We start from the raw sequence: 12,189 nt of genomic DNA on the forward strand, positions 1-12,189 counted from the left end.
TTACCTGTGGCAAGTCAACGTGTAATAATTAAATTTTTAAAGGTAAAAAGTTTCCTTTATAATAATATGACATGTAGAATGTGTTATTTATTATTACCGCTGTTTATAATCATTTAATAAACTGCGAGTTTTGGAGCAAGCTGTATAATATGACTGCGAATAGACTCTGTCTTAACTTATACCAACTTACACTGGTACGATTAAAGGCAATACAAAACGCAATTAAACTGTACCAAGTATTCTAGGTGGTCCATTTTCATGTTTATGGGTTGTTAGAGAGAATATAGAGATAGCAAACGCGAACAATACTGGATTGTGTTCGCTTACACTTAGATTTTATCGTTCTACGAAGTTTGATAAGAATTTCTATGCAGGGTGTAACACATTACACAGCATAGTGATAATACATTAGAACGACGTGTTTCCCCTATAATATATAGAGTTCGCTATGAAAGTTGCAGCGCTGAAACATGTAACTTTTTTCATCTTTAGACTTTACATGAAAAAATTCATGACGCACGGTCGCTTGCCCATACAAATCTTCTTCTTCTTCTTCTTCTATCTTCTTCTTCTATATATATAAAACTCAAAGGTGACTGACTAATTGACATAGTGATCTATCAACGCACAGCACAAACCACTGGACGGATCGGGCTGAAATTTGTAATGACGTAGGCATCCGCTAAGAAAAGATTTTGATAAATTCCAACCCCAAGGAGTTCAAATAGGGGATGAAAGTTTGTATATAATAATACTTCTTAACGCGAGCGAAGCCGTGGGCAAAAGCTCGTCACGAAATAAAATTTGCTGTTTCAGAGCTGCTTTTTTATATTATATTTTTTAAATATTATATAAAATAAGGAGACAAACGATCAAACGGGTCACCTGATGAAAAGCAACTACCGTCGCCCATGGACACTCGCAACATTAGAAGAGTTGCAGGTGCGTTGCCGGCCTTTTAAGAGGAAATACGCTCTCATGAAGGTTTGCAAGTCATATTGGTCCGGAAATACTACTGGTGACAGTTCATTCCACATTTTTACAGTGCGCGGCAGAAAGTTACGCGAAAAACGCGCGTGATAAGGATGGTATTTTTCGCGTGGAACGATGACGAAAAGTTGCAGGTGGTATGATTCCGAACATTCCTCAGAGCACTCTCCGTGATACAACCGATAGAGGATGCAGAGTGAAGCCACATCTCGGCGTAATTCCAAGAGGTCCAGCATGTTTAAATCATTATGGCAGTCAACAATTCGAGCGTCGTTCGCCCTTAGTTGGATATGATCCAACGGGAGTAGTTGGTATGTTGGCGTCCCTGTCCAGAGATGATAACAGTATTCCATATGAGGCTGAACTGATCCTCTGATGAGATAAAGATCAGAAGGAAAGAGAGCCGTGATCTGATCAAATAAAGATTTGTTAAATTATTACAATTCCAAAAATTCAACATTTGCTTAATGCAAATGTTGAATTTTTGGAATTGTAAAGAACCTCTGATTTTCGTTAATTTATTTTTGTACCTAATTAATGTATTTTTGAGTAGGTACACTTGTGGTATACTCCAATTAGTCAAAGATTCCTTTTAATTTGTGAAAGCATTTTTGTGATGTCATACGGTACGACGCGACGGCACGATCTCGTAATCGTGAACATAAAATATCTAAAACACGATCTGAATACTTAGCATGAGTGTAAAAATCTTTCCAACGAGATTAAATATCCCCTAACAAGATTATAAGTTGCATTACACAAGAAGGTATAGTTACTAGTTCTTGAGATTAGTGTTAACCGAGATTTATAAAGTTCTTACTTTATAAATCTTGGTTACTTGGTTGATTAGTACTTCCTTACTCTATTTTTCATAATCCCCTTAAAAACCTCTTAAGTCTTAAGTGTCTAAGTATGTAATAGAATTTGTAGGTCTTTTAGAGAGAATATTGGAATATTATGCTTGGCTTTTTTTTTTTAAACTTAAAAATTTAAGCTTTCAGCATAGCTTTATTTTATTTACTTTTATTTATGTACTCATGTTTAAAATAATAAACATCATTTCATCCATTTCCATTGCCAATTTTCACTCACAGAAACTTAACGTGTCTATCTATTCAGTCTAGCCCCGGGCGCTTCTAATTTATAGCTGAGATAAAATATTGGAAATAAATTGTAGTGGAGTGTCATAAATTGTAGCGTGTCATTAGGGTCGGTGCAGGAGTGCGTCAGAGTCACATGACAAGTTAAGGCGACGCCTTGATAATTTGGGTGTAACGATATCGATTTTTTTCAGCAATGACTAAAGCTAAGAAATTGAAGTTCGTTGTCAGTACTCACCATGTCTTTGTCTTTAAATTACCAATAGCATAACACGATTGGTCAACTTTTATAACACAGAATAATCAATCAAAAATACCTCTGTAAAAAAAGGGGTTCCTATTTTGCCAACAGAGGAGAGTGATTTAAGCTTCCATTTGTACATAAATTGCTTCAAGCATACACTTTAATTTGCCCATAGCTTATATGAAATGTAGTTATTTATGGTTTTTAAATTACGTGACAAAAACCATTTTGTCGCTTACGCCCTTTCCATTTTTGCTGTTCCATTGCTTGTTTTGGCCAGGCCGGCCTCTCATAGAAAACAAGCAATCTAAAACATATCCAACACGGTTTTTTACTTTAACGCGGCGTCACCTTAATAAAATATAAACGCGTGACACGTCGCCGCCGGGTCTTGCGCGCGCGTATTAAAGGTACAGTTACACATGCTTATTTCAACCGAGCAGTTGCTGCTTTCAAGCACGTGTGTCCAAGCGTTGTTCAAAATAAGCATGCTTATTTCGACCATGCTAAAAATCGGCAGGCGTGCGATTTTACCTACGATGCGGGTGACGGGGGGCATGGTTTAAGAGGAGTCCACACCGCCCTTTTTTCCATATAAACGTTGTCCCCTGTTTCCTCCCTGGATAATGCTAGTAGAGTTATAATTTTTTTCCTAAATATCTACGGCCACTAATAAAATGTCCCTATGTTTTCTTTTTTTTTTCATAATTTAATTATTAAATAAGATATGAACGTTCAAAAACCCAAAAAAATGGCCAGATTTTCCGCTGTGTTCAAACATCCAGAAAACAGATTTGGCTAGATTATACAAAAAAAAAAAACATAGAAACACAGTTCAAGTCTTTCTTTAATCTTTAATGAAAAAAGTACTTAAATCGGTTAAGTTTTGGAGAAGGAATCAGGGGACAACGAAACGTTGATTTTCTGCAGTTGTCTATCGCGTTCTGCGGTATAGGCTTGAGGTAAGGGAGACAGCTATAGATATTACACGTATTGTACTTTTTTTTCATTTCTCTAGCCCCTGGTGTATCCTCTTAAGCACCAAGCTAGTAGTATCGATCAGTTTTTCGTTGCAGGAGCTCTATAATAAGCATGTGTCAGAAATCGCTTAAGCTTGCAAATTAAAAGTATTGTATAAATCATAAGCACCAGTAATAAGACATGATTTATTACACTAGTGAATATAATACAAACACTTTAATACTTTACAAGTACAATTCACTTAGCTTTTCCTCATTTTCATAAGCCATCGAAACAACTTTTCTGAAAAACCAATTATTAAGCTGAAAAGTACAGATATTAACACTTTGGTTTAGCCAAAAGGCCTAGAAGCGTTTAAACCAATAAAATACTTTAAATACTTAACTTATAACGATCTTTGTTCGAAGTACTCAGAGCCAATTCACATTGACAGGAGGTAGAGTGACAAGGCTTACGGCAAGAGAGAGAGTGAGCCCCCTCCATCAGACAACCCGCCTTATATACAATCCCAATGACGTGTCACTCTGCCCCACGTCTGACTACCAGGCTTGTATCTAATATCATAAACACAATGATTCATAGAATACAATTATCCTGAAAATCATCATAAATCAAGTATTCAATTATTAGATTTTTAATTAAATCATTTATTTTTTGTAACAAAAGTACTTATCATAACCGGAAACCTTAATAAATATTGTCTTTTTAAAAATGTTATAATATTATATATTTTGTCGTCCAAATATCATTAATATATTAAATAAGGACCATTGTTACCATAAATAGTTATTTTTTTTAAGACTATTATTGAAATAATAGCTATTCATATTCATAAATATGTTCAAAAACGGATAATATCTCACACATGCTTAATAAAAGCAAATGTATCGATTTCAAACAGCGTGCTTGTTTTAAGCATGATAATAAGCATGCTATTTTTGAGCACGTGTTGTACCTTTATGTAAAAGTCACGTAGATTCCGCCCCAATTCATAATATTATCATGCAGACACTTCAGTTGCCATCCTATATCAGACTGTAGATAACTCAGTTCGGTATGGTAGAGAATACCAATTTGTAGTACTAACTACCATCGAAAAAATTTATTCATAGGCAGTTGACGGACCTACGTCAATTGGCCGGATTATATCAATTAAATATCTGTGATCCGTCGGATGGGTTTGACATATTACGCGACTAAATTATGTAGGTCCCCCATCTGCCTATGAATCAACTTCTCTGATAGTATAAAAATATTTTGAACAACAGTTCATAGTAATCGTAATTTTAAATTGGAGGTGGCTACTGAACTTTGTAAATAATTTTTTCACTTACTCCCAGGATTGAGGCCAACCTACCAAGTAGAATAAAGAATTGTATTATAACATATATGGGCAAAATTGCTACAGCTGCGGCATCAAATGATCTGGCTTCTGCAACCAACTACGCATCACAAAATAATTACATTGTAATAATACCACGGAAGAGCCAATTATTCAAAGCTGCGCGAGTAACAAATAACATCTCCATAGACTTTCTCTCGAATGTGTAAAGGGTAAATCCTATACATTAGATCAGTGTTCGCTGTAGAAGGTTCGAGAAAGTAGGTGCGGTGTTCACTAATCTTGTGGTGGAACGCCCTGGCTGAGAACATCATGTATACAGTATGTTTTAAAAAACCTCTTTCTAATAAATTTAAAAAAAAGAGATTTTCTATATGGCTGTATGATTTTTTATTTTATTTTATTCATTAATTTCTTCTCATAAAATACAATAAAATTGCTTGGTTAAGACCAAGGACATTTCAGGAATCAGGAGTGTCAGGAATGTGGAGGATGTAGAGTTTACAGTACTCTTGCTATTTAGTAGAAGCAATCGTTTTTTAGGGTTCCGTAAGTCGTAACCAAAGGGTAAAAACGGGACTCTATTACTGAGACTTCGATGTTTGTCCGTCTGCCTGTCCATCTATCTGTCTCCAGGCTGTATCTCAAGAACCGCTATAGCTATACTTCTGAAATTTTCATAGATTGTGTATTTTTGGTGCCGCTATAACAACAAATACTAAAAACAAAATTAAGTTAATATTTAAAGGGGGCTTCCATACAACAAACGTGATTTTTTTGGCCTTTTTGGCTCGTAGTCCATAATGGCAACATGTAGACATTTAAAATTTTCACAAAATCCTCAATTATATGTGTACTTTAATATTTTGTAATAAAATTTAAACAAAATAAATTATTAAGGCTCTGATACAAAAAACAATTTTTTTCCCTACTTTTGCTCTATAACGGTACGGAACCCTTCGTGCGCGAGTCCGACTCGCACTTAGCCGATTTATTTCTCAATTGGTATCGATATCGGAATGATATTTTTAATATTCAGCAAGACCTATCAGCACGAAAAAACTTTATAGCTTGGATTTGGAAATGACAGGTGGGCTAAAAAGACTTTAATGTCTGTTTTCACCAACCGCCTCCTAACGCTAAGCGGCCATTAAGGCTACATATCATTCAATATTTCATGTATTTTTATGTGTCACGTTCGTCCTTAGGGCGTAAGAACTTTTGCAAAACATTAATTTTTTTTGTTATGTATTTGTTCTAAGAGATATTTGACCCGTAAAGATCGCTAGGGAACACTTAGCGTTAGGAGACCGTTGGTGAAAACAGGCATAACTTTCCAGTTTTCAGTTATTAATATCATTTAAAATCATCAACTGCAATTCCAACTTCCGTAGTATATAATTCTATAACATAATTTCAATTCAACATTATACATTTCAAATACTGTCGAGCAATAATTTAACTTTATTATAACTTAAGTTGAAGTTTATTATATTCAACGATCGTAATACCGTAGCATCGTATTTACTAAGTTACCATCACTGCGATATTGATATAATATTTCTCGGCAAATTGCAGGAAGATTGTTGGATGCTGGCGATATTTAATTTACGGAAATCGTTACAAATCCCATCCGCTCACCGTTGCGCCGACACCGGAACGGAACAGTTATTTTGCTCTTCTTAACTAATAACGGTAAAGCTGTGCTTTTTCTCCACGATTCGTAAGAAATGGATTACTATTATAATTTATAAGTTTAGATGCTGTGCTTAATAGCAATACATTCAGACAAACATAATGGCCATACAAATTGTGATCAAATCCTTGCCATTACCTGTAATTTGTTGTATCTGTACGAATTATTTTGTGTAACTGCAGCTTTGTTCTTTGTTCAGTTGTTTAGTCTGTTTGTGAGCAAAGTACAAAATTTTATTCTTACAAAATTTCAATTCAAATAATATATGAAACTGTACCTAATTAGTTTCTAGAAAAGAAATTGGAGAGTAGGAGTGAAGCTGTATATTATATTAGGCTATATTACATAATATTAAAATAGTTCCCTGCTGTTGCTTTTGTTTTGTAGTATTATATTAAAATACTAATATAATTTTATATAGGACTAGACGTTTCGTGCGGCTTCGCCCGCGTAAATTAGGAATTTCACGGTAACCGTTTTCCCGCAAATAAATAGCCTGTTTCACGTGGTATATTTTATATCTGTGCCAAATAAGGCAATAACATAAAAATTGCTCCAGTCGTTCGTGAGATAAGCAGTTATATTTTCCCCGTTATTTTTACATTTTCCTCTGTATTTTCGCTCCTATTGGTCTTAACGTGATAATATAATACATTATAGCTTATATATAAATGGGCTCTCAAATACTAAAAGAATTTTTCAAATCGAATTAGTAGTTCCTGAGATTAGCCCATTCAAACAAACAAACTCTTCAGCTTTATAAAATTACTAGCGACCAGCCCCGGCTTCGCACGGGTATAAATATATTACAGCCTATATCACTAAAAAAATGATTAAAATCGATTCAGTAGTTTTGATAAATCATTTATATATTCATTACTACCCGTGGCCCGCATTGGTCGGTACCTACTACCGCAAAAACTACGTCCCGCAATTTTTAAATCTGTAATATCTTCGAAAATATTCATTTAAAATTTAAATCATAATATGCTTTATACGCTTTCATACGTGGGAGAGCCATACTTTGGCACGAATGGGCCGGCTCGACCGGAGAAATACCACGTTCTCACAGAAAACGGGCGTGAAGCAGCGCTTGCGCTGTGTTTCGCCGAGTGAGTGAGTTTACCGGAGGCCCAATCCCCTACCTTATTCCCTTCCCTACCCACCACTACTCCCTTCCCTTCCCTCCCCTATTACCCTATTCCCTCTTAAAAGGCCGGCAACGCACCTGCAGCTCTTCTGATGCTGCGAGTGTCCATGGGCGACGGAAGTTGCTTTCAATCAGGTGACCCGTTTGCTCGTTTGCTCCCTTATTTCATAAAAAAAAAATACTGTAAAGGGCCATAATCAAAATTGTATTAAAAGTATTTAACTGAATAAGGATTATTGCCGTATTGGTTAAATCGCTTCGAAAATTAGCCATTATTTGAAGTTAAAAGTAAATGACAAAAAAATGTTATTGTGGGATATCCTTATACGTATATACTTTCGCGTTTTCTGTAGACCTTTTCAATGTGTACAATACTTGGTACATTATTTACATGAAGAATAGACCTGAAAGGTGAAAGGACATAGGTTTCTTTTTTGCGGAAAAATGTAAGGTTTTTCCGTGACATTCCTAAATTACGCGGGCGATGTATAGTGATACCCTTCCCGCAGCGCATCGCCGCTTTGGTAGCGCCCACCTCGAAACGGGCGTACATCGCAATATTTTAATTTCGCCATAACTTCTAAACCAAACGTCCAATTTTAATAATTCACAGACCAAATATATTCTACACAAACTGTACTTAGTGATGAAATAATTTATTTTCATAAGGATTATTAGCATGAGTAAAATAAATCCGTTTATATGTAGTCCAATAAAAATCAAGATTTTTAAATAAAAAAATGGTTGTTGTGCCTCACTTGTCATAGATAGGTATGGTGTGTCGCGGACATTTTTGTAGATATTTATAAGATCTACATTTACTTAGAACATTGTATAGTTCTATCTTTTATAGTTTAGGCAGCGTACGCAAATTAGTAAATTTTCTGGTTGTTTCCGAAAAACTGAAATATCTTACGGAACCCTATATTTTCCAAAATAAAAAGTAGCCTATGTTACTCGTAAATAATGTAGCTTGCGAATGGTGAAAGAATTTTTAAAATCGGTCCAGTAGTTTTTGAGCCTATTCATTACAATTAAACAAACAAACAAACAAACAAACAAAGTTTACCTCTTTATAATATTAGTATACAGGGTGTAACAAAAATAAGTGATAATACTTTAGGGTGTGTACGTGTTCCTTGTAGAGAGTTCACTGTGAAAGTAGCAGCGCTGAAAGACCAAAAATTTTTTTCACTTTTGTATGGGGAAGCTCGTGACGCTCGGGCCACAAAAGTGAAAAAAATTTTTCGTCTTTCAGAGCTGCTACTTTCACAGTGAACTCTCTACAAGGAACCCGTACACACCCTAAAGTATTGTCACTTATTTTTGTTACACACTGTAGATAATATAGATATAAAACAATTTTAATAATATTACTGTAAACAAAAGCTTTTCCTTACTCTGCCAATCACTATCGACGATTCAAAGCAATTTGTAATCTGAAGTTCTGAACTACTTGAGTTGGCACTTATTTCCGCAATATTCAAATTGCCGAAGGTTGTAAAACTTACTTTTAATTTTTATAACGCTCAATTGAAAAGCAGTGCTTAATTAGCAGTTAAAATTGGCACTTAATAGTAATATTGCAATTTCTAATCGGAGTAAGTTTATATTAATATTTTTATATTCAGATTTGATGACTGGTTTCAATTTACTTCGTGCCTGTTTAATCAGTCAGCGTTTTGCGGCGTAAAGTCCGTTTTATATGGCAATTACTTATCCGTTGTTGGTTGTTGCATTAGAAATATTATTGAATTGTGACTATTTGAAGCATTTTGCAACTTCCAGCACTAAAAATGAGGATTTTATTTATAACGTTACTCGGGCTGAAATTGACCGCGAATGCAACGGATCTAGAGCCAAGAATAGTGCAAGGGATACCAGTAAAAAGTATGAAAAAATTTGGCTATACCGTGCACTTTGTATCGAACGGAGAAGAACGGGTGACTTGTGGTGGATCTATCGTCAACCAGAGGACAATACTGACAGCCGCTCACTGCATCTGTGATGCCCCTGACCAAGAGTTCTTCATCAGGGTCGGTAGTTACCATAAAAATAGAGGAACTCTGTATAACGTCAAAAATACAGTAGTTCATGAGAGGTACGATCCGATTAAACTACTCTACGATATCGGGCTGGCTGTCGTTGATCGTGATATTAGACTGGGATCCGAAGTATACAGGGTGGCATTGTCAAACACGCCTCCTAGAGCAGGGCTAGTCGGTACAATTGCCGGATGGGGTGTTTCTAAAGTAAGTAAAAAAGGTTTGTGGGCCTTTGGTTCTTTTACTTAAATAATTATAATTACCTACTTACTAAGATCTACTTCCACAGAGAGAAGTAAATGGACCTATCAAAGGCGCGCATGCGTTGCTTTACACTAAACAGAAAATCTTACCACTTTATAAATGTAAGAAAATTATGAAGATAGAAGTGAGACCTAAGACTTTTTGTGCTGGCGCGAAAAACGCATCAAGTTATCCATGGCGGTGAGCAAACTTACAATAATCATTTACTACACGAATTCACTAGATGTTGCTCGTGTGGCGTTTAGTGACTATACAAAAAATATCTACAGGGACTCTACTTTTTTCAGCGATAAAATGTAGCCTCTTTACAGAATGAAAGACAAACTTTATCACAATCGATTCAATAGAATAGATATACATACAAGGTAGGTAGCTTATGAACCTATTGAATGCGGACCTTCTCGTAGATATAATGAAATATTTTCAGTTTGTAATGCGTTCTCTTCATTGTGACATCTTCATGATAAATTGCCAGCTATACTCTTTTGTATGTACAGCCTAGTGAGTTGTGATGAACAGACGGAAGGACAGCTCTCATGCCCTTTGGGTATAAAATTTACTTATTTAATTATTAAATTATTTAGGGGCGATTCTGGCGGTGCACTGGTGGTGGATGGCAGCTTGCAGGTGGGCGTACTGTCGGCGCACGCGGCGCCCGGCGTCACCCTTTACACAGACGTGTCGCAGTTCCTACAGTGGATAGATCTTCAAGCACGACGCTTGTATTGCCAATAAATAATTATCTCACCAGGAGGAGGAGTTTGGGAACCACCACTAAATGAGAATTTTATTTAAATTAGAGACCAATTTCTATTTCAGTTTATGTTGTTTTTAATGATAAAAATATGTCCCCAAGTTATTAAATGGCAGTTAGTCAATTAGTACCCACTTTGGTTCGTTTCAAATGTCCGTTAGAGGACAGTTAAATAAATATTATAAAATATAAAGTAACTTGTGATTAATAATTCTAGTAGGCAATAACGGAGCAATTTCAATTTGTATAGTTAAATGTAGTACCTACTACGAGTCTAATGGAATTCTCTAATTGCCGATTAAATGTCGTTTTTATTTCGCTCAATATAAATTCTATCCGCACTTAATTGAAACGTATAACAGTCAGTTATTACTGTTTAGTCAATTAATTAATGAAAACGGAATTACGAGTAGGAAAACATAATTTGGACAGTAATTGGCTAAAACTAAAAATAATAATATTACAAGTTATAACGTTTTTATATGGAAAGTAAGTCGGTAGAGTAAGACAATTCTAATAAATAAATAATAATCAATAACAATTATCAATAATATACAGTAAACAAAGAGTTTTGTTCGAAATTTAACAACTTTTCTGTCAATATTCTGATAATATGACGTGTCGACTGTGCATTGTGCAACATGTCGGATTTTGGTTATTGATGTTTGATCGCGTTTGATCGCGATTAATCATTTGTATCGCCCTCTGCTGCGACCTTTGCGTAATTTACAACCTTTTCATACTTTATATTTATAAAGTAAACAGAATGTTCTCCCGACTTGGCCCCGACCATAATGATTTAGTTACGTTACGAACGTGTGACGGTGTGTGGCATATTCGTCAGTATCATAGATTCGACGTCGATTGTGCAAATGATTTGCAATCATAGTAACAATCATTCTATTATTCGCCATGGCCTCAGAGGGAGAGGGGCCTCTATATTATATTCTGACGACCTCTGTGGCTCAGTTGGTGGGCTGTTGTTAGCTCAAGCCGGGGGTCGCGGGTTCGAATCCCACCGACGGAACAGAAAGTTTTCAAAGGTCATGGATGTGTATTAAAATATATGTGTATCATAATATAATTAAAATCTTAAATATATCGTATATCTTTAAACGAGCAATTCTTGTATATATGTATATAATTGGAATCCCGGAATCGGCTCCAACGATTTTCATGAAATTTAGTATATAGGGGGTTTCGGGGGCGATAAATTGATCTAGCTAGCAATCATTTTTAGAAATGTCATTTTAGTCGTGTTTTATCGAATACCGAGCAAAGCTCGGTCAAATAGCTTGTTATGTATAGTATAATATAAAAGTATTAAATATATTTCCGTTGTCTGGTACCCGGGCCGTAACACAAGTACTTCAAGTACCTACTTACCACGGGGCCTGACTGACGTGGTGTGAAGCGTCCATAGATATTATTATAATATTATTACTAGATGACGCCCGCAACTCTGTTGCGCCAAAATTAGTTTATCGCGCGGGAACCGTACATTTTTCCGGGACAAAAAGTATCTTATGTCCTTTCCCGGGTCTCAAAGTATCTCCATGCCAAATTTCAGCAAAATCGGTTCAGACAGACAGACTTTCGCATTTATAATATTAGTATGGAAGT

The 12,189-nt window shown here is 35.6% G+C and overlaps 1 protein-coding gene across 1 annotated transcript; it reads left to right on the forward strand.

The window, feature by feature from the left end:
- The first annotated feature begins 9,267 nt into the window (after window positions 1-9,267).
- On the forward strand, window positions 9,268-10,556 carry LOC121727926 (trypsin epsilon-like). The gene is made up of 3 exons (XM_042115994.1): window positions 9,268-9,755; window positions 9,838-9,992; window positions 10,397-10,556. Exons 1-3 carry the CDS (start codon window positions 9,300-9,302, stop codon window positions 10,545-10,547), a joined length of 762 nt encoding a protein of 253 aa, XP_041971928.1. The 5' UTR covers window positions 9,268-9,299; the 3' UTR covers window positions 10,548-10,556.
- The last annotated feature ends 1,633 nt before the right edge of the window (window positions 10,557-12,189 follow it).

The sequence above is a fragment of the Aricia agestis genome, chromosome 1 (assembly GCF_905147365.1).
Source record: "Aricia agestis chromosome 1, ilAriAges1.1, whole genome shotgun sequence".
NCBI lineage: Eukaryota > Metazoa > Arthropoda > Insecta > Lepidoptera > Lycaenidae > Aricia > Aricia agestis.

Excerpts from the sequence above, each read along its gene's own strand:
- LOC121727926 (XM_042115994.1), top strand. The coding sequence starts at position 9,300 with ATGAGGATTTTATTTATAACGTTACTCGGGCTGAAATTGACCGCGAAT. Across the intron at positions 9,756-9,837 it reads CCGGATGGGGTGTTTCTAAA|AGAGAAGTAAATGGACCTAT; the intron begins GTAAGTAAAAAA and ends CTACTTCCACAG. Across the intron at positions 9,993-10,396 it reads GCATCAAGTTATCCATGGCG|GGGCGATTCTGGCGGTGCAC; the intron begins GTGAGCAAACTT and ends TAAATTATTTAG.